The sequence below is a fragment of the Pelodiscus sinensis genome, chromosome 13 (genome assembly GCF_049634645.1).
Source record: "Pelodiscus sinensis isolate JC-2024 chromosome 13, ASM4963464v1, whole genome shotgun sequence".
NCBI lineage: Eukaryota > Metazoa > Chordata > Testudines > Trionychidae > Pelodiscus > Pelodiscus sinensis.
Window position 1 is genome coordinate 1,985,810 of NC_134723.1, and position 21,646 is coordinate 2,007,455.

The window sequence follows — 21,646 nt, forward strand, 5'->3', positions numbered from 1 at the left end:
CTCACTTTTTTGTGGTGCTGACAGGCGGAGAGGGTGGTGGGGCCTAGCGCTGACAGGCGGAGAGAGCAGTGGGCAGGGGTGGCGCTGAAAGGCGGAGAGGGCTGTGGGGCGGGGGTGGCGCTGACAGGCAGAGAGGGCGGTGCGGCAGGGGTGGCGCTGACAGGCGGAGAGGGTGGTGGTGACAGGCGGAGAGGGCATTGGGCGGGGGTGGAGCTGACAGGCGGAGAGGGCGGTGGTGACAGGTGCAGAGGGCGGTGGGCGGGTGTGGCGCTGACAGGCAGAGAGGGCAGTGGTGACAGGCAGAGAGGGCGGTGGGTGGGGGTGGCACTGACAGGTGGGGTGGGCGGTGCTGACTGGCGGAGAGGGCGGTGGGTGGGGGTGGCACTGACAGGTGGGGTGGGCGGTGCTGACTGGCGGAGAGGGCGGTGGGCGGGGGGTAGCGCTGACAGGCAGAGAAGGCGGTGGTGACAGGCGGAGAGGGCATTGGGCGGGGGTGGAGCTGACAGGCGGAGAGGGCGGTGGTGACAGGCGGGGTGGGCAGTGGGCGGGGGTGGCACTGACAGGCGGAGAGGGCGGTGGGCGGGGGCGGTGGTGACAGGCAGAGAGGGCGGTGGTGACAGGCAGAGAGGGCGGTGGGCGGTGGTGACAGGTGGGGTGGGCGGTGGGCGGTGGTGACAGGCGGGGTGGGCAGTGGGCGGGGGTGGCGGTGGGCGGTGGTGACAGGCGGGGGGTGGCGGTGACAGGCGGGGTGGGCGGGGCGGGGGTGACAGGCGGGGTGGGGTGACAGGCGGAGAGGGCGGGGGTGGGCGGGGGCGGTGGTGACAGGCGGGGCGGGGCTGGCGCTGACAGTTCGGGGGCGGTGGTGACAGGCGGGGTGGGCAGTGGGCGGGGGTGGCGGTGGGCGGTGGTGACAGGCGGGGGTGGCGGTGACAGGCGGGGTGGGCGGGGCGGGGGTGACAGGCGGGGTGGGGTGACAGGCGGAGAGGGCGGGGGTGGGCGGGGGCGGTGGTGACAGGCGGGGCGGGGCTGGCGCTGACAGTTCGGGGGCGGTGGTGACAGGCGGGGTGGGCGGTGGGCGGGGCGGGGCGGGCCCGGCGCTACCAGGGCGGGGCGGGCCCATTGCCGCAGGGAGGGTCCCTTGCCCATTGCCGCGTGTCCGGGCGCGGGGCTCAGGCGCGGCCCGGCCGGGGACTGGCTGCAGCGCGCTCCTCCGGCCGCCAGGGGGCGGGGTCCCGGCCGGGCCCGCTCGCTGCGCCCTCGGCTCGGGAGTCGCCGGGAGACGGGGCCGCGGGAGCGACCTGCCCCGACCCGCCGCCCATGGAGCCGCCCGCGGCCTGGAGCCTGGACGTATCCGCGGGACCCGGGCGGGGGGGGTGTCGGGGGGGCTGGAGGGACCCGGGGCGGGGGGGGGTGTCGGGGGGGCTGGGGGGACCCGGGGCGGGGGAGGGGTGTCGGGGGGGCTGGGGGGACCCGGGGCGGGGGAGGGGTGTCGGGGGGGCTGGGGGGACCCGGGGCGGGGGAGGGGTGTAGGGGGGACTGGGGGGACCCGGGGCGGGGGAGGGGTGTCGGGGGCTGGAGGGTCCCGGGGCGGGGGAGGGGTGTCGGGGGGGCTGGGGGGTCCCGGGGCGGGGGAGGGGTGTCGGGGGGGCTGGGGGGTCCCGGGGCGGGGGAGGGGTGTCGGGGGGGCTGGGGGGTCCCGGGGCGGGGGAGGGGTGTCGGGGGGGCTGGGGGGTCCCGGGGCGGGGGAGGGGTGTCGGGGGGGCTGGGGGGGTCCCGGGGCGGGGGAGGGGTGTCGGGGGGGTGGGGGGTCCCGGGGCGGGGGAGCGGTGTCGGGGGGGGCGGGGGGTCCCGGGGCGGGGGAGGGGTGTCGGGGGGGGCTGGGGGGTCCCGGGGCGGGGGAAGGGTGTCGGGGGGGGTGGGGGGGTCCCGGGGCGGGGTAGCGGTGTCCGGGAGGGGGGCTGGGGGGTCCCGGGGCGGGGGAGGGGTGTTGGGGGGGGCTGGGGGGTCCCGGGGCGGGGGAGGGGTGTCGGGGGGGTGGGGGGTCCCGGGGCGGGGGAGCGGTGTCGGGGGGGGCGGGGGGTCCCGGGTCGGGGTAGCGGTGTCCGGGAGGGGGGCTGGGGGGCTCTGGTGCCGTGGCATTGCTGTGTTCCTTAGCCGTGTGCCCATGCGGTGGAGGTGAGAGCAGGACAGAGGGTGCCCTGCGTCCTGAGCCTCTCCCAGCGCCGCGGGCAGTGCGAGTGAGTAGCGCACACGGGTGGCCGGGGTCCACAGGGAGGTGGGCTGCCCACGGTGGCCGGATTGCACAGAGGTGGCAGGGCTGCGCTTTGGGGGTACTACTGGATAGGAGTCAGGGTGCAGCATCTTCCTTGCCCTTGTGGGGCACAGGAATTGTTCATTTGTCAGCTGGGCTGTGTTGGCAGACGGCTGTGTAGTGTTTGGGGGAAGGTGAGCGTATCCCATGTTATTGTAGGGGGTGAAACTAAGTTCCTCTCTCTTGTGTGGGCACCTCTTCCATGGCTCTCGCTCCATTCCTGTGTCTCCGGAGTCGGAGGTTACACTACTAGATGAGTTAAAGCTGTATAGCTTTTGTGGGTAGGAAATCCCTGAGAAATGGAAAGGCCTGTCACACTAGCAGCACACTTGCTCTTGGAGTCTTGCCCCTCACTTTGGGGATGCTGTCCTCTTACCAGACAGAGAAGTGGCCCTGCTTCCAAGTGTTAGGTCCCTAGTCGACTCCCCATTTCTTCTGGTGTAAGCAACTTAGCATGCTTCCTTCATCATGTGCAGATCAGGAAGCATCTTTGGGAGCTTTTCTTCCAGACACATATTATTGCATGCATCTGTCTGTATACCTACGGATAACTGTTCCTCCCCACTGTTCCCACCAACGTAGATCAAGAGCAGGGATTGAAGGGTCTTTGGTTTCAGGAGAAATACAGCCATGGTGTCAGCAATACCTTTTGCCCATGAATCTTTTAGTTTTGGAGCTGTTCTGAGTCTTCCCCTTCTCTCCAGGTTGGTTATCCATTCGCGGGAGAAGGACACACCTGATCAGGATAACATTCCCATCAACAGCCGCTTTAGATGTGTTCAAGGTACTGATGCTCCCACACCTGCCCCTGTACTCTGCAGCTAGAAACCCGCTGCTTTGTTGTCCTGGCTGTACACATTGGAGTTTCCTTGTGGAGCTGAAACTCAGGGCTTATAATTACGGCTTCCTGCTTCTTCCTTCTCCCAAAGCTGTGTGGGGAGTTGGTGGATCTCAATATAAATATCGATGTGTGGATGTTTGGCTAGTTCAGCTGCCAGCATGAGGAGCAGCATATGGAGGCCAAGTGAAGGCTGCGTTTTGGTGGCCCCCATGACGGGAGAGGGTAAAAAGGACAGGATGTGCTGGGTCCTATGAGATTCTGAGCCCCCATGGAACTTTGAGGGTAGGCTGGAGGTCTCATGGGATTTGGAGCCACAAGTTTTGTCATAAAGCTACAGGCCCACTCAATGACCCCAGCTTTGGAACAGCCTCAGGGTATGTCTACACTACCCCGCTAGTTCGAACTAGCGGGGTAATGTAGGCATACCGCAATTGCAAATGAAGCCCGGGATTTGAATTTCCCGGGCTTCATTTGCATAAGCCGGGCGCTGCCATTTTTAAATCCCCGCTCGTTCGAACCCCGTGCCGCGCGGCTACACGCGGCACGAACTAGGTAGTTCGAACTAGGCTTCCTAGTTCGAACTACCATTACTCCTCGTGGAATGGGGCACGGGGTTCGAACGAGCGGGGATTTAAAAATGGCGGCACCCCGCTTATGCAAATGAAGCCCAGGAAATTCAAATCCCAGGCTTCATTTGCAATTGCGGTATGCCTACATTACCCTCCTATTTCGAAATAGGAGGGTAGTGTAGACATACCCTCTGAGAGGACCTCTTCAGTGAGTGATGCCTGTAGGGGTGAGCGCCTTAGGCTGGTCCTCCTGCCCTTTAGCACTCCTGCTTCCCATGCGCTCTGTTCACCAAGGCAGACCTCGGGGGAATCTTGTACCATCTCTGGGAGCAACACACCTGCAATAGCACCTCCAGGGACAGTCAGCCAGCATGGTCAAAACGAAAGGGTTTATTAGTCAGCTGGAACACAGCCCAGAAAGTCCTTCAGTAGCACAGAGAGAAGTTACAACTTTGTCCTTCCAGGCTACCCCATGGCCCCAGCCAAGCAGTGCCCTTCCCTCACCCTTGGCTCCATATTCAGGTTCCCAGGCCTGTCCCGCTCGGCCCCTCCTCAGGCCTTTATTGTCCAGCTGGTCAAATGTGGCTGGCTTCCTGTGGAGGGGGTAGGCCATTCTAGCTCATTATGTGCTGTGAGCCAAATGTCCCATTCTGTGCCTTTGTCATTGGCTTCATGGACCTGGGCTCCAAGGCTGAGACAGCTAGGCATCAGTCACTCCTGCCTTGCTGGATCTCTGCAGACAGCTCTTTCCCCCACCTATGGACCAATGCTGCATCTGGGGGAAACCGAGGCACACACCGCATACATACAGAAAATTCCCACTCCATCACAAGATCTAACGGGATTTTGTGCAAGATTTGGAGACAAGTAAAGAGCCGTATGGTCAACGCCAGTTCCAGCAGTCAGTCCACCCCACTCTTAGGCTGGTCTGCCTGTCCTTGAACCCTCCTGCTTCACACCATGAGCTCTGTTCCGCTCCAGGTAGCGGTGGGCTTATGCTAGTCACCGCTTTGGACCTGGGAAGGAATCTTTCCCCTGCCACCAGCTTGCCCCAGGCTGGTTGGCTTTTTCACCTTCCCACATCTAGGAATAGGGATTTGGCTGCTGGAAGACTCAGTTTGTGCCTATGTGAGAGTCGCTTAGTTGCATGCATTGTCAGGTGCTCAGTGTAGGAACTCGCTGATTTAGGCTCCAGATCCAAAAAGGTAATGCAGTGGGCATCCCACGGGCATCCCAAGCACATCTCCTTATGAGAGGCACATCGCGTGTGACCCCTGGGGGCTGCAGGGCCTGTGGTACTACGCCTATGTGCTCGATGACCGGGCTGCTTGGGGGCTGAGGTTCCCTCTTGCCTCAACCCCTGAGGGGGGAGGGCTGCTAGTGGGTGAGAGGAGGAGCCCAAAGACCATGCTAGTGTGCTGATTAGCTCCCCCTGTGAGGAGAGCCCCTAAGAATTGGCAGAGGATCGGTGGGGTGTCAGTAACTGCCCTGGGCTGTCCCCAGTGGGCACCTGGGATGTAACTTGACAAATAAAATTGTGGCCTGGTTAAAATTCATACCACGTGTGCTTGCCTTCCATATGGGAGGCCCCTGATGTCCAGTATCAGTCAGGAGTGCCTGAAAATCAGCGGCTATGTGTCCCTTCCTGTGACATGTTTGTGCCAAAAACCACTGCCTGGAATGGCATCTCATGGCTCCCTCCACTAGCGGTGCGGCAAAGATCAAAGCTAGAATGGGAGCTGGGGTCTGAATGGACTGAGAGCTTGCTTACGCAGAACTGTACCTTTATACTTATCCTGAGGGACTCCCTTTATCTGCCATAAGCGTCCCCAAGGGGCATTATACCACGATAGTCATGTGGCATGCTTCTGCCGGTAAATTTCTTCATGTAGCCAACCATGGGACTTGTGGGTGGAGCTCGGTGGGAGCTTGTACAGCTGCACATGCTACTCTTGGGGAATCAGTCTCCAGACTGTCAGGCTGCTATCTCTCTGAAGAGACCCATTTGCAAGGGGACCTCTCCAGCCTGGCCTGGTAACTCTTTCCAGGCATGCCACTGCTAGTGGTGAGATACAAATGGAACCTTTCTGCTCCTTTGCTGGGGCTTGGGATCCCCTTGGGTTGAGGGCAGGCGCTGTGCTTTCGTTGTCTGTGCTCAGTCTCCTTGGTGCCCCTGGACAGGCTGAATTTTCCTGACTCTTCTCTTTTCTTTCTCAGAGGCTGAAGAAACTCTGTTGATCGATATAGCTACAAACAGTGAGTCTGCTGTGATGAGAGCTTTCTTCAGCAAATACATCATCTCTGCATCACTGACACACTTTCCTTCCTGTTTCACCCACTCTGCCCGCCCTTGTCTCTTCCCCTTGTGCCCTCTGCCTCCCCTTGTCTTTCTGTCCCTTTGCTAGCTGTGGATTGTGTCCTCTGTAAGTTGGTAGCGAGAGTGGCTGGCTTTGCTATTCTTTCGGAAAGTGCTCGGTGCCACGAGGAGTGGGATCGAAATCCTTAGCTCAAAAGGTGTCACTTGGCTGAGTGTAATCTTTCCCTTCATGCTTCTCTCAAAGCCCCTCCCTGTGAGCCTGCCTGACTTTGCCCAGAACGTATCCTGCTGCCCCCTTTAGTGGTGCCGGACTCCTCGCTGCCGCAGAAGCAGCCCCGTGGTTAGAATGCAGGGCCAGCGGAAGGGGAGCCTGACACTCCTAGGAGGGGTTCATGCCCTGCAGGGTCCCCCGGCGCTTTGCCTCAGACAGGTACAGGTAGTCTTCACTCTGCCCAGCGGGAGCGGGGAGAACAGACGCACTTGAGGGTTAGGTGCTTTGGTAGCATGTGGGCTGCTTGTCTTGGGGACCCGTAATGCCTCTAGTGCCTGTCAGGGCGTGCCCATTGCTACAGATCCCCCCCGGAGCCCTGTCCATTCTGCACTGGGCATTCACCCGCCTTTGGTGCTTGCAGAATCACCGCTTCCCTTGTGTTCGCCTTTCACACAGCAGCAGGGCAGCAAAGCAGTCTGACAATCAGGAAAAGGGCCCTAGAATCCCATCCCGCCCACAGATGGGTGGGGGTGCCGGGGTGCAACGAGGACTCGACACTGCCTCAGACTCTCTTTTTAAAATAGACTAGATGTCAGGGTAGCAGCATCCCTTTGGGAAGATGAGCTGTTCCATGGTGAGCCCAGAGGAGCAGGTGGCAGCTCGTGGCTTGTTCACGGGAGTGCTTTAAAGGTCGAGAAGCCGAAACTGTCTGTGTCTCGGTGTGTGTGTTTTGTATGTCTGAAGCTGGCTGCAAGATCAGAATACAGGGCGACAGCACACCAGAGCGCCTCTTTGAGATCCCTGATGAGGAGCGCTGCTTGACCTTCCTCTCCCAAGTGCTGAGCGCACAAGAAGGTAACCATGCTTACAGCCACGTGTGGTCTTGGAGCTCAAGAGCCGTTTCTCACAGCGTTGTTTCCTCCCCAGCCCAGTCGAAAGCGCCTCTCCCTGAGCACAGGGAGCCAGCCAGCTGGTATCAGGTGGAGAAAACCCTTCCAGCTCCTCCTCAGCCGTCTGCCTCAGGTACTGAGTGAGTCCTGCCTCTGCCATTGCTGCCCTGTGTTCAGGGCACAGTCAGGCTCTTGTTTGCAATGGCTGGGTGGGTTGCATATGAAACTATGATCTCTTAGGAACTTGGATTTTCATTGGCCCTGATAAGTAGGAGCCTGGCTAATGCTTTCCCCCATCCCCCCAAAAGCACATATGCTGCTCCTAGTGTGGTGTTACCATGGAGTAATGTCTTAGGGTATGTCTACACTGTACACTTGTTGTGGAATGAGCTGTCCGGAGATACATTACAAAATAGCTTATTTCGAAATAGAGCGTCCGCACTACAGGGAAGCCTCAAAATAAGTCCGAGGCAGGCTCCCCTGCTGTGGCCATGCTACCTCAATTTAGAGCCCCAGGAGGCACTGGGGAGAAATGACTTTGAATGCCCTGGGGCATTTCGAAATAGCAGCAGTGGAGCATCCGCACTGCAGCTGTTTCAGAAGAGGAGTTATGCCTGGTGGAACGAGGTTGACAAACGTTGGATAAGCCTCCCATTATTTCGAAATAAGAGAATTGCTGTGCAGACGCTCGCGTTGTTATTTCGGAATAACGCTAGTTCTCTCGAAGTAACGGTGCACTGTAGACGCACTCTTATTGACCTACTTGTATCTCCTTCTGCCAAAGTCCCTCTTGATTCATTAATGTTTCTCTCGCTTCCTCTGCCTGTTCCTCCCCTCCCTCCCCCCCCAGCGGGGCCCTCCCATGGCTCTTGGCTCCCCCCCACCTCTGTCCGCAAGCATCGCTGCTTCTCACCCCTGAGGCGCTGTCAGGGCTGCTGTAACACAGTGACCCCTGGCCTCCCTTCCCCCTGCCGGAGTTAAGGTGCCCCCTCTGGGGCCTTGTTAATTGGTCTCTGCAGAGCATCCACCTGGGCCTCAGTTTCACCCTCCAGCCGTCTGTCATTACAGGGGTTCTAGGCTTTGAGGATAACTTCAATGCCATAAGTTTGGAGAAGAAAAGAAATTTACAAAACCAGCAAATGGGATCTCGCCGGGAGCCCCCGCCTCCACCCCTGCCGCAAACCAGGCAGTAAGTAGCCTCCCGGAGCTGTTCCCTGGACCCTCCGGTAGCCTCGGCAGTAAGCCCACGTGAAGTCTGTGGTTGCCTCCTGTGCAGGGTCCATCGGGAGAGGGAAAGTGTGGCCAGAGACCAGCCAAAAGTAACCAACACCATGCGCAAGCTGTTTGTGCCCAGCCCGCAGTCTGGGCAAAGAGAGGGGCTCATCAAGCACTTGCTTGCCAAGAGAGAGACCGAATACGTCAACATCCAGAGCTTCAGGTCAGCGCCGCACCCAGTGCCTTGGGGGGAAGGGAGGGAGAAGCAGAGCTTTCCTCAGCTTCTCTGGGCTGCTGGCTTGATCCTCGTGCAGGCCCCACAGCCAGCGCCTGCTGCTGGGTGGCCTGTTTGAAACACGTGTGTGTGTAGCGGGGAGGGGTCAGTCCAGTTTGTAGCTGGACAGATGGCCACAGTACAGTCCCACCCCCATCCCGTTGGCACCTCCTGGTGGGTGATCTCAGCCCGGGAGCGGGGCTGAGATTACAGGGCTTACTCGGCCCCGAGCGGTGAGGCCTGGGGCTTTGGCTCTCACCCCGGGGCAGTGGGGCTCAGGCCTTGGTCCCCAGTCCTCAGGCTGTAATTCTTGTTTGAAGGGGTGTGTGCACTGACGTTTGAGAGCCCTGCCTGGCTGCTCTCGTGTGTATTGCAGGTTTTTTGTGGGCACGTGGAACGTGAACGGCCAGTCTCCAGACAGCGGATTGGAACCCTGGCTAGTCTGTGACCCAGACCCCCCAGACTTCTACTGTGTTGGGTGAGGAGTGAGCTCCTGCTAACTTACACATACGCATCTTGTGCCTCCCCCCTTCCCTTGGCCTAGTGGACTCCAAACTATAGACTGGTGCCTGGCTTGTTCCCGGGGACTCCGCAGGGAAGGGAATCTCCTTCGCAGGGCTGGAGGAGTCAGGCCGATACAAAGAAGCAGCCGAAAGTCAAGCAGATTTCTTGAGCTGAAAAAAAGCAGCTTTCCTCCAGCGAGACAGCAGCTCATCCCCGGCACTAGCAAAGCAGGCAAGACTAATGCCCCAGGGGCATGGTCTCTGAAAGGGGCTTGTAAGCCCCTGCACAGGGCCATGGTGCTTTTGTCCAAGCTAGCCTAGGTGTCCTTCCTGCAGGCTGAGTGACCAGAGAGTCAGACGGGGGCCCTGCTGTGCTGACTTCTGACGGGGGCACAGGAGAGACTGGCTTGGGGAGCGGGGAGGTGTCCTAAATTGACCTGTTTTTAGGTTCCAGGAGTTGGACCTCAGCACCGAGGCGTTTTTCTACTTTGATTCTGGGAAGGAGCAGGAGTGGCTGACTGCCGTGGAGAAATCCCTGCACCCCAAAGCCAAGTACAAGAAGGTGAGTCCCACTCGGCCATCTCTGCTGGCATCCAAGCCGTGGGGCCGGGGAGGGGGCAGGAGTGACGCTCGCTCTTTCCCAGCTCAGAGGCGCCCTGTGTCTCCCAACCCATATGGCCAGGGCTGTGTACCTGAGACCGAAGCAGGACTAGTCTCCGGGTCAGGGGGAGTCGCTGTGTACTGGAGTAAACCTGGAGATGCTTGTAGGGCAGAAAACCCTCCACTAATAGCTCGCTGGCCATTTGGTGGGTGCCTCATGAGGAGCAACAACAGCAAAAAGGCACCAGAGAGCTGACAGGACAGGTGTTCTGAGCGGGACGAGGCAGGCGGTCAGTTTCCACGTCGGTAGCTCCGCTGCGAGAGAGCCTGGGTGCGCCTTGTCCGTGAAGGAGCACAGGGGAAGTGAGCTGGGAGCCTGCGCCTGGGGGGAGCTACGTTACTTGAAATGCTGCTAGCTGGCTCCTTCCCGACACATCAGAACTGAGTCACTGCAGCACAGCAGGTCTGGTGAGTGGCTCTGTCGCCCCCCCGTGTTCTGCTGTGACAGCTGCGCACTGCTGGTTTAGGCAGAGCCCGGTGACACGAGACACAGGCGCTCCAAGCAGGCCTGGTCTTGAATCTCCATCGCATGTGGAAGGCTGATCACACAGGGGTAGCGGCAGGCAGTGTTCCCTGTAAGCTGTGCACTGTGCCACCCAGGCGAGATTCAGGTGCAGATCATGTTTCCACTGGTGGTGCATGTCCACTCATGCCTCAGTGCCCAGAACAAAATCTATTCCACACATGGATGGTAAAATTGGAGGGAAGATTGGCTGCAGGCAAGGTGGAAGTGGCTGAAATCACAGATAAAGTTCATGGTTAAAGATGCAGAGTTCAGAGTCCTGCAAAATATTGGGATGTCTCTAGCTCCTCCTCCAGGGAGGGATTGTAACACCTGCTGATAGGGCATTTCTTCACCCCCTCTTGATGGGGAGGTTTTCTTCTCATTAACAGTCATAACACTTCACGCTTCTCTGGTGAGCATTTCAGAGCGCTCCACGTACCCTGGTCAGTTACATCTCTCAACCTGCTGAGCTGGGGGAAGTAACACCCCCAGTTAGAAGATAGGGAAACTCCTGGACTGAGAGGTGAAGTGACTTGCCCAGAGTCACCCAGAAGAGATAGTGGCAGAGCCAGGATCCATGCAGCAAGTGATGGTGCACACAGGTGCCCCCTTAGTGACTGTAGGATGAGCCGCATGGTGGAGAACAACCTCCTGTCCTGCGGAAGGTGCTAATGCCCTCTGGGAGGCGGGCAGTACCAAGCAGGGCAGGGAGGTATTGTGCCAGCTTCGCTTGCTGGCTATCTCCCCTACATTGAAACCACTCGTGCAAAGAGTTGGGCATTTAAACTGTGAGCGCCACACCAGAGGAGCAGAAACAAACTCCTGCCACCCTGGGACCCGAGCTCTTGGCTTTTGTGGGGCCCAGGACAAGTTCCATCCGTTCCTTCTGCAAGGTTTGGCTGGTGGTGCCTAGTTTTGTATTGCAGCTGTGGCTCCAGTCTGACTCCTGCAGGGCACTTGAGAAGCCTCCAGTCTTTCCCACCGGACGTTGCTTCAGAGGGATGCGCCAGAGCATGAACAGTCATGAGCTCGGCAGCATCCCCTGCTGGTGCCGTTGGAGGGCCACTGGCTCTTCTCAAGTCTCCTGCAGTGCAGGGAGTCCCCCAGCTAGTGCTTTGTTGGGAGACAGGAAGGGGCCATGGAGACAGGGCAGCGCAGGAGGGGAGAAGTCATAAGAACGGCCGGACTGGGTCAGACCAAAGGTCCATCTAGCCCAGTATCCTGTCTGCCGACAGTGACCAACGCCAGGTGCCCCGGAGGGGGTGGACGGAAGACAATGATCAAGCGATTTATCTCCTGCCATCCCTCTCCAGCCTCTGACACACAGAGGCCAGGGGCACCATTCCTACCCCCCGGGGAGTACAGTACAGCTGACCTGGAAGCTCTCTGAACTTTTGTTTGCTTGTTTGCAGGTGCAGGTGGTCCGTCTGGTCGGGATGATGCTGGTTGTGTTTGCCAGGAAGGATCAACTGAGTTATATCAGCGAGGTCATGGTAGAGACTGTGGGGACAGGAATCATGGGCAAAATGGTGAGTGCCCTAGATCAGTGACTACATGGCCCCGGAGCAGCCGACTCTGGCGGGAGTGAAATATCCTGTGGTAGGGATGTAAGCGACGAGTCGACTCCCCGATAAGCAAATGCAAAGGAAGAGGCACAGAGGGGAACCCTGCCAGCGGGGACTGCTTGGCTCCCGGCACGGTTCCCGCTGCCTCTCACCCTTTGAAATATACAAGAGCTGCAGACAGCTCCTGTACGTCCCAAAGGGAGGGGCACAGTGGGATAGCGAGCGCCCCCCTTATCGACTAATCCTGCAGTCGACGGAAATTCCACTGCCTCTCGAGTAGCTGATTAATCAAAACGTAACATCCCTAGAGCAGTGTCTTGCCCTCATCTCATCCCTGCTGCCTCTTTTCCTGCCGGTCCGTCTCTTGTTCTCATTGTGTCTTTCCCCAGCTCTCTCCTGTCCCATCTGTGACTCCGCCTCCTCTCTCTGTGCCCGTGCGACAGTCTCACGGGTAACTCTGTCCCCAGGGTAACAAGGGTGGTGTGGCCGTAAGGTTTGAGTTCCACAACACCACCTTCTGCATCGTCAATTCCCACCTGGCAGCTCATGTAGAGGAGTTTGAGCGGCGGAACCAGGATTACAAGGACATCTGTGCCCGGTTAAGCTTCCTGCCCCCTGACCAGGGCCTGCCTCAGTTGAACATCATGAAACACGAGTGAGTCACCCATTCCACCTTTCCTCACGGCCTGGGGCTTCTTAGCTAGCAGTTGCTGCCAGCTGGAGCCCTAGTAGAGCCCTGCCTTCCTGTTTCATCCACATGGTCTACACTGACATTCCTGGTGGTGCAGCAGACAGGGATCGGCTTGTGGGCAGCGTTCGTGCAGTGGCCAGCAGGTTGCTAGTACCCTGTGAGAAGTGTAGTGTGCTCGTCTCAGCAGCCTGCACTCTTCCATCACAGGCTGATTGTTCCAGGGCGCGGAAAACCTGGGGCCTTTCTAGAACAGCCACCAACCTCTGGGTTTTGTTCCAGGTTTTCTGCTCTGTTCGTTTTTGAACTCTTGCTCCTTGGGAGGGTTTACGTGAGCAGAGCACAAAGGCTGCAAGGTTGTGGGACTAGCAGTGGGCTCAGATTTCAGTCGGTGCATGTTAGCTTTGTTGTAAGAGGCTGAGAGGCGAGTAGGAGTGTCCGAGCTCCCATCATGCGAGAGGGCTGTCCAGAGGCCTGTGAGGGGGTCGCCAGTGTGGCTAGCAGGGGGACCAGTGAGAGAGGATGGCTGCATTAAGGAGTCACAGAAATCTGAGGAGACCTGCACTCTTGTCCTGCCATCTCAGCTCAGTCACCTGCGTGCTCAGCAGAGGTGCTCTGGGGCTGCCCAGATCCTCGTAATTTCCTAGGAGTGGAAAAATAAACAACCTGGTAGACTTGGATGGGATCCAAGGACGATGCAAAAGGCCTACGTGCTGGGTTGGCAGGGGGCTGAGCCTTATCCAAGTGCAAGCTTTTCCTTGTGGGCTGTGTGCGCGGTGTGTTGGAGGGATAAATACCACTGGGCCGTGACTCGCTGTACCTCTCCCTTGTTTCACACGGATGGGTTTTTTCCACATTGTTTTCAGACCGAGGAAAACTTCCCCAGCTGTTCCCGAGGATCATGGTCAGTCTCCATCGCTGGCATTTTGAAATCAGGGTTGGCCGGTTTTCTAAAAGATGTGCTCGAGTTCCTACAGGAGTTTTTGTGGGGGCGTCAGACTAGATGATCAGAGTGTGTCCTTCTGTCCTTAGCATCTGTGTGGTGTTAGTCACTGCTTGGTTTCTGGTAGGGTACTCTAGTAGACACTTGCAGGAGTGGCAGCTGCTGTCATATTTTGAAGCTTCCTGTGTTTGATTAATTGATTCTGTCGTCCTGTTGTGCTCTAGCTCAGTGACTCTCAACCCTGCCTACTGTACCCCTCTCGGGAGTCTGATTTATCTTAGCACCCCATGTTTCTCCTCACTTAAAAACTCCTTGCTTACAAAATCAGACATAAGATACAAGATTGTCCCAGCGCCCTGTCACTGAACAATTGCTGACTTTCTCCCTTTTACCATCTAATTATACAATGACTCACACTGCCAGGTTGAGAGACCCTCATTTAGTACATAGAGCAATATAAACAAGTCATCGTCTCTGTGAAACGTTAGTTTGCATTGACTTTGCTAATGCATTTCGTGGAGCCTGTTGTAAAACTAGGCAAATGTGTCCCCTGCTAGATCTCTGTGTCCTCCGGGGTACAGGTACCTCTAGTTGAGAACCCTCCCCTAGCTGTACCGAGATGCCCCCTTCCCAGCCTGGCACCCGCTGTGTCTCTCCCCCAAGGGAGCTCTGAGACAAACTGCTGTCTTTTCTTTTCCATGTTTGCCTTTGGGTGCAGTGTTGTCATCTGGCTGGGAGACCTGAACTACAGGCTGTGCCTCCCTGATGCCAGTGAGGTGAAAACACTAATCACTAAGAATGAGCTGCAGAAGCTGTTGACATATGACCAGGTGAGCGAACTCCGCCACGTGGTCGCCCCGTTTGACTGTGTCCCCGCGCTTAGGAGAGCTGGCACCTGCCCTGTGACGGTGACTGGACTCTGCTCTCGGGCGGTGTTGTTCCTTGCTGGCTAGTCCCCATTGAACATCCGAGCAAGGGTCTCTGGCTGAAAGACGTGCTGTAGGGATGTGCATCAGAACTCAGACACCTTGTGTGTAGCTCCTCGCCGCAGCCCCCTGCTTTCCTTGACAGCCAGCTAGCCTCTCTCTTGTTCCGTCTACCAGGGCTTGTGTCTCAGGCTGGTGGATCCTTCCACTGAAGGACGTATTAACGATTGCCCTGGCTGGGTAACGCAGAGTGTGAAGACAGAGGGGGAACACTGACAGTGGTCAGTCACGGCTTGGAGGGCCCTGGACAGCGTGTTGCAGGAGGGCTACCTGTAACTGGGGCCCAGTGTGCTGCTCAGCAGCCTGGATCTGAGTTGTGGGGCGGGGCTGGGCTTTGGTGCTGATAAGCTGTTCCTTTTTGCCTCTAGCTGAATATTCAGCGGACTCAGAAGAAAGTTTTTGCTGATTTCACAGAGGGAGAAATAAAATTCATCCCCACATACAAATTTGACTCTAAAACAGACCGCTGGGATTCCAGGTAAGTCTGTTGCTGGTAACCTGTGACACCAACAGCATCTTGCCACGAACTTTCCTTCCCTGGCTGAATTATTAGGCTGTGATGCCTCTCCTGGGAACACGCCTAGTGCCGTCAGTGTGACGTTGAGTAGCCTGGGGGAGCCCTCGCAAATAGACTAGACGTGGTATCTGGGACAGAGCTCTTTGCTGATGAGGCTAATGACCGCTCCATGCAGGCCATGCTCCCTGAGAGGCGTGGGGAATACCTCTGAGGCGAGAGATACAGCACAGAGGGTGCCTGTGCGAGGGGTTGGGAGTAGGTGCAGGTAATCTTAGAACAAGACAGCTTTGCCGTAGTCTGATCGGCCCGGGGACACAGTCAGTTTTGCTTTAGCCTTCAGTGCAAGCTCTTTGATTCCTCTGCCGCACTAAGGCAAAGGAACAAAAATGATAGGCCCCACCCAGGCTGGCATTGCAGTGTCCCCTTCCTGCAGCAGCTCAAGGATTGCAGCTCTCCCGTAGCCCCACGGGGCTACCAGCCCCATTGCAGTCTGCTGCTGCTGCTCAGGCCTCCTCCCTTACAGACCTGGGTCCTTATATCTGCCTGTTGAGCGTCTCCTTAGGCCATGGTTGCTGGTCTCTGGCCCTGCAGGCCCTCCGGGGGAAGGCCGCCCTCCTGCTCCTGCCCATGCACTCTCCTGGGAGAGGTGATCCAAGCCACCCAGACTCGAGGCCCGTGGGGAGCAGGAGCAGCTGAACGGGCTTTCGGCAGTGGGGCCCGTGGGCAGAGCACTAAACTAGCTTGCACCAGCGTGTGGCAACAAAAGAGGCGACTGCCACGTGGGGCCATGTATGCTGGGGCCTTGCGTAGAGCTGGCCCCTGCTAGCCCCGTCCGTTTCCTAGCACTGCCGCAGCAGCAGGGAGTTCAGCAGCCCCAGTGCTCGCAGGGTGGGGACGAGGTCTGGAGCACTACATCCGTGTCTGTGGGCGAGCTGGCCGCCGGGAGGGAGCTGCTAGGCACTGGAAGGGTGCCAGCCCAGGGTAGCCCCATGCAGGGGCAGGGAGAGCACAGAAGCAATGGGATGCGAGGTCAGGAAGTGCCGGGAGCCCCCGGCTCGAGATGCTGCCCTGGGAAGTGGGCGTGCAGGTGAGCGGGATAGGAGCGCTCGGGGATTCCCTGCTCATTGTGTATCTGCAGTGGGAAGTGTCGCGTGCCAGCCTGGTGCGATCGGATCCTCTGGCGAGGGGGGGACGTTAATCAGCTCCGGTACCGCAGCCACATGGACCTGAGAACCAGCGACCACAAGCCAGTCAGCTCGCTCTTCCTTATCGGGGTGAGTGTCCCTTGCGGCCTGGTGCAGGGTCCACCCGCTGACCAAGGGAGACGGGGCCTGCGCGTCTTGATGTAAACGGGAAGGGGGATGAGCAGCAACGAGCGCTAGTCGCCCGGCAGCTTCGCTTCTCTGTGTCTGCAGCCGGGCACTCAGCAGAGCTGCTGTTCTCTGCAGCCCCGCTGTGGTGTGCGACGCCGGAACGGCCTGTGCCCCGCTGGCACAGTGGCACGCTGGCTTGTGCCCTGCTCAGCAGGAACGCCCAGCCACCTGGTTGCTTTACCAGTGTTTTCTGGGCTCCGAGGTGTGACCCCGGGGCCCCTGCCGCTGGGGTGGGCGTGCTGAGCTGTTTGCAGCTGGCTCCTCCCCACGCCCACGCGCTACCTGTCAATAACTGCCCCCTTCTCTGATGCCGCTTCCGCTCTGCTGGGAGAAACAGAAGGGCTGGGAGCCTCTGGCCCGGGGGGGGGGGGGGGGGGGCTGAATATGTGCGTGGGTGGGGAGCGACTTGAGAGCCCGGCCGCTGGGTGGGCCACATGCCCCCCTATTGCGCTGCCCCGCTCTCAGAGCTAGGCTGTCTGGGTGGCTTGTTGAGCTCTTGGGAGGCCTGAAGCCCGACTGTGGCGTGCCCGTGCAGGTTGGCAGCGCCTTTCCCACAAGTAGCAGATCCTTCCTGGTGCCCGCTGGCCAGGAAACACCAGTGCCATGGCTGCAGGTAGCACCGCGTGCATGGACTTACCCGAGACTTGGGGGGCAGCTGGGCCAATCCGCAGCCTTCAGAGCTGCGCACGTGGCATTCCCAAGAGTCTCTTCCGCTCTGGCCTACATCCGGGGTGACCTGCTCTTCCGCAGGTGAAGGTTGTGGATGAGCAGAGGTACCGGAAGGTGTTTGAGGATATAGTTCGTATGATGGACAGAATGGAGAATGACTTCCTTCCCTCACTGGAGCTCAGCCGGAGAGAGGTGAGACCCCAAACGGATTCCTCGTCTGCGTGCTGGCGAGCAGCGTTTCTAGAGGCTGAGACCCGGTCTGCACCCAGCACGTGGGCTGCCTTGGCTGCCTGGCTCAGGGCTGTGAAAAATGTCCCGGCGTGAGCACCGGCGTTGGGTTGCTGTAACGCCAGGGTTCTTCTGTCGGCCTAGTTACCGCCTCCCGGGGTGGTACCTACGCAGCTGGAAGAACTCCTTCGCTCAGTGCAGCCTGTGTCTGCGCGAGGCTGCTATGATGGTGTGACGGCGCGTTGGGGGTCCCCTGTCTCCTGCACCCCGAAATGGCACAAACAGACTCCACCAGCCAGTGGAATTGAGGGTGGTTTATTGCTCCTCCAGGATACAGCACAGCACAGATGTAATCTGGTTACAGGAACTGGGGCTAAGAGGCCTCAGTGCCCCCTTGAGATGGGGGAGTCCCAGCTCCCCTCCCCAGCTCCTTCTCCCCTGCTTTCCAGACAGGAACTAACCCACTCTCCTCCAGCCTTGCCCCCCAGCCAGGGTAGCATTCACCTTCCTTTGTTCCTCTCCATGGGGGGTGTCTGGCCACTGGTTTGCATAGTGACTCATCCTGTTTTGCTGGGCCGTGGTACCCACGGCAGCCAGTGGGGGTTACCCCAGAGCCAGCAGCATAGAAACCAGCCAGGTACCCCCACTACGTCACAGATGGCACAGCACCCGGCCTGCGGCAGCTGGAGCATGGACCCGGTGTGACGAGTCATTAACTCCAGCGTGGAAAATAAGCCAAAAACTAACTTCCGTCCCCTCCCCCCAGCCGGGCGTGGGGTTAGAAATTGGGCATTCCCCTGACCTCATGAGAACGGCCAGGCGGGGTCAGACCAAAGCTCCGCCCAGCCCAGTGTCCTGGCTGCCTGGGGGAGCAAACAAAGCAGGGAATCGCCAGGCGCTCCCCTGTTGCCAGCAAGTGCTGAGGTGGGGCCTGGCGCGGTAGCGATGCTGGTACTCACTGTGGCTCCCCGGGGGCCGTTTTCTCTTTGCTCTGCAGTTTGTGTTTGAGAGGGTAAAGTTCCGGCAGCTCCGGAAGGAGAAGTTCCAGATCACCAACAACGGGCAGGTCACCTGTCACTTCTCCTTCATCCCGAAGCTCAACGACAGCCAGTACTGTAAGCCCTGGCTCCGGGCCGAGCCCTACGAGGGGTACCTGGAGCCAAGTGAGTCTCACATAGAATCATAGAATAATAGGACTGGAAGGGACCTCGAGAGGTCATCGAGTCCATCCCCCCGCCCTCAAGGCAGGACCAAGCTCCGTCTACACCATCCCTGACAGATGTCTATCTAACCTGTTCTTAAATATCTCCAGAGAGGGAGATTCCACCACCTCCCTTGGCAATTTATTCCAATATTTGACCACCCTCACAGTTAGGAATTTTTTCCTAATGTCCAATCTAAACCTCCCCTGCTGCACTTTAAGCCCATTACTCCTTGTCCTGTCCTCAGAAACCAAGAGGAACAAATTTTCGCCTTCCTCCTTGTGACACCCTTTTAGATATTTGAAAACCGCTATCATGTCCCCCCTTAATCTTCTTTTTTCCAAACTAAACAAGCCCAGTTCATGAAGCCTGGCTTCATAGGTCATGTTCTCTAGACCTTTAATCATTCTTGTCGCTCTTCTCTGTACCCTTTCCAATTTCTCCACATCTTTCTTGAAATGTGGCGCCCAGAACTGGACACAGTACTCCAGCTGAGGCCTAACTAGTGCAGAGTAGAGCGGCAGAATGACTTCACGAGTTTTGCTTACAACACACCTGTTGATACAACCTAGAATCATATTTGCTTTTTTTGCAACAGCATCACACTGTTGACTCATATTCAACTTGTGGTCCACTATGACCCCTAGATCCCTTTCCGCCATGCTCCTTCCTAGACAGTCGCTTCCCATCTTGTATGTATGGAACTGATTGTTCCTTCCTAAGTGGAGCACTTTGCATTTCTCTTTATTAAACCTCATCCTGTTTACCTCTGACCATTTCTCTAACTTGCTAAGGTCATTTTGAATTATGTCCCTATCCTCCAAAGAAGTTGCAACCCCACCCAGTTTGGTATCATCTACAGACTTAATAAGCGTACTCTTTATCCCAATATCTACATCATTGATGAAGATATTGAACAGTACGGGTCCCAAAACAGACCCTTGAGGAACTCCACTTGTTATCCCTTTCCAGCAGGATTTAGAACCGTTAACAACAACTCTCTGACTACGGTTATCCAGCCAATTATGCACCCACCTTATCGTGGCCCTATCTAAGTTATATTTGCCTAGTTTATCAATAAGAATATCATGCGAGACCGTATCAAATGCCTTACTAAAGTCTAGGTATATGACATCCACCGCTTCTCCCTTATCCACAAGGCTCGTTATCTTATCAAAGAAAGCTATCAGATTAGTTTGGCATGACTTGTTCTTCACAAACCCATGCTGGCTATTCCCTATCACTTTATTACCTTCCAAGTGTTTGCATACGATTTCCTTAATGACCTGCTCCATTATCTTCCCTGGGACAGACGTTAAACTGACCGGTCTGTAGTTTCCTGGGTTGTTCTTATTCCCCTTTTTATAGATGGGCACAATATTTGCCCTTTTCCAGTCTTCTGGAATCTCCCCTGTCTGCCATGATTTTTCAAAGATCATAGCTAAAGGCTCAGATACCTCCTCTATCAGCTCCTTGAGTATCCTGGGATGCATTTCATCAGGACCTGGTGACTTGCTGACATCTAACTTTCCTAAGTGACTTTTAACTTGTTCTTTGTGTATCCTATCTTCTAAACTTACCCTCTCTCTGCTTGTATTCACTACGTTAGGCACACCTCCAGACTTCTCGGTGAAGACCGAAACAAAGAAGTCATTGAGCATCTCCACCATTTCCAAGTTCCCTGTTACTGCTTCTCCCTCCTCACTAAGCAGTGGGCCTACCCTGTCCTTGGTCTTCCTCTTGCTTTTAATGTATTTATAAAAGGTCTTCTTGTTTCCCTTTATGCCTGTAGCTAGTTTGATCTCATTTTGTGCCTTTGCCTTTCTAATCTTGCCCCTGCATTCCCGTGTTGCTTGCCTATATTCATCCTTTGTTAGTTGTCCTAGTTTCCATTTTTTATATGACTCCTTTTTTATTTTGAGATCATGCAAGATCTCCTTGTTAAGCCAAGCTGGTCTTTTGCCATATTTTCTATCTTTCCTACACAGCGGAATTGTTTGCTTTTGGGCCCTTAACAACGTCCCTTTGAAATACTTCCAACTCTCCTCAGTTGTTTTTCCCTTCAGTCTTGCTTCCCATGGGACCTTACCTACAAGTTCTCTGAGCTTATCAAAATCTGCCTTCCTGAAATCCATTACCTCAATTGTGCTGGTCTCCCTTCTACCTTTCCTTAAGATCATGAACTCTATTATTTCGTGATCACTGTCCCCTATACTGTCTTCCACTTTCAAGTTCTCAACTAGTTCCTCCCTATTTGTTAAAACCAAATCCAGAACAGCTTCTCCTCTGGTAGCTTTTTCAACCTTCTGAAACAGAAAGTTGTCTCCAATGCAGTCCAGAAACTTATTGGATAGCCTGTGCCTCGCTGTGTTAGTTTCCCAACATATGTCTGGATAGTTGAAGTCCCCCATCACCAAATCTTGGGCTTTGGATAGTTTTGTTAATTGTTTAAAAAAGGCCTCATCCACCTCTTCCACCTGGCTAGGTGGCCTGTAGTAGACTCCTAGCATGATATCACCCTCGTTTTTTACCCCTTTTAGCTTAACCCAGAGACTCTCTACACAGCTATCGCCTACGTTCATCTCCACTTCAGTCCAAGTGTGTACATTTTTAATATACAAGGCAACCCCTCCTCCCTTTTTTCCCTGTCTGTCCTTCCTGAGCAAGCCGTACCCTTCCATACCAACATTCCAATCATGCGTCCCATCCCACCAGGTTTCTGTAATACCAATGATATCATAGTTGTATTTATTGGTTAGCAATTCCAGTTCTTCCTGCTTATTACCCATACTTCTCGCATTTGTATATAGGCATCTAAGATACTGATTTGATCTTGCCTCCCTGTTGTGCCCTGACCCTCCTTTCTCCTTGCCATTATAGGCCGTAGTCCCCCCCATTTCCAACCCATCTCCCAGTCCCGCACATTCAGCACTTACCTGTGGGCTTTGCTCACCTGTCCCCGTCGAACCTAGTTTAAAGCCCTCCTCACAAGGTTAGCCAGTCTGTGTCCAAACAAGACCTTCCCGCTCCTGGAAAGGTGAACTCCATCTCCGCCAAGCAGTCCTTCCTGGAAGAGCACCCCGCGCGGCTCTGGAGCGCCTTGGCTCAGGGCACTTTGCCTCTCCCCTTTGGCCTCCATCCCCACCCTTGGGAGCGTCTGTCTCCCTTCCCCTCTGAGC

At 56.7% G+C, this 21,646-nt stretch overlaps 1 protein-coding gene across 2 annotated transcripts in view; it reads left to right on the forward strand.

Annotated features, from left to right (window-relative positions):
* Positions 1 to 1,163: 1,163 nt before the first annotated feature.
* Positions 1,164 to 21,646, forward strand: part of OCRL (OCRL inositol polyphosphate-5-phosphatase) — a 30,485-nt gene continuing 10,002 nt past the window's right edge. Inside the window, exons 1-17 of one of the 2 annotated variants that reach the window (XM_075896605.1) lie at positions 1,164 to 1,347; positions 2,167 to 2,237; positions 3,016 to 3,095; positions 5,939 to 5,977; positions 6,994 to 7,104; positions 7,177 to 7,272; positions 8,208 to 8,328; positions 8,416 to 8,577; positions 9,005 to 9,106; positions 9,579 to 9,693; positions 11,709 to 11,825; positions 12,329 to 12,516; positions 14,211 to 14,322; positions 14,847 to 14,956; positions 16,134 to 16,269; positions 17,119 to 17,229; positions 18,263 to 18,428. In XM_075896605.1, the coding sequence (XP_075752720.1) occupies positions 1,318 to 1,347; positions 2,167 to 2,237; positions 3,016 to 3,095; positions 5,939 to 5,977; positions 6,994 to 7,104; positions 7,177 to 7,272; positions 8,208 to 8,328; positions 8,416 to 8,577; positions 9,005 to 9,106; positions 9,579 to 9,693; positions 11,709 to 11,825; positions 12,329 to 12,516; positions 14,211 to 14,322; positions 14,847 to 14,956; positions 16,134 to 16,269; positions 17,119 to 17,229; positions 18,263 to 18,428 (1,867 nt within the window). In that variant the 5' untranslated portion in view covers positions 1,164 to 1,317. The remainder of the gene's footprint in view (positions 1,348 to 2,166; positions 2,238 to 3,015; positions 3,096 to 5,938; positions 5,978 to 6,993; positions 7,105 to 7,176; positions 7,273 to 8,207; positions 8,329 to 8,415; positions 8,578 to 9,004; positions 9,107 to 9,578; positions 9,694 to 11,708; positions 11,826 to 12,328; positions 12,517 to 14,210; positions 14,323 to 14,846; positions 14,957 to 16,133; positions 16,270 to 17,118; positions 17,230 to 18,262; positions 18,429 to 21,646) is intronic. The other variant, XM_075896607.1, reaches the window with a different exon arrangement.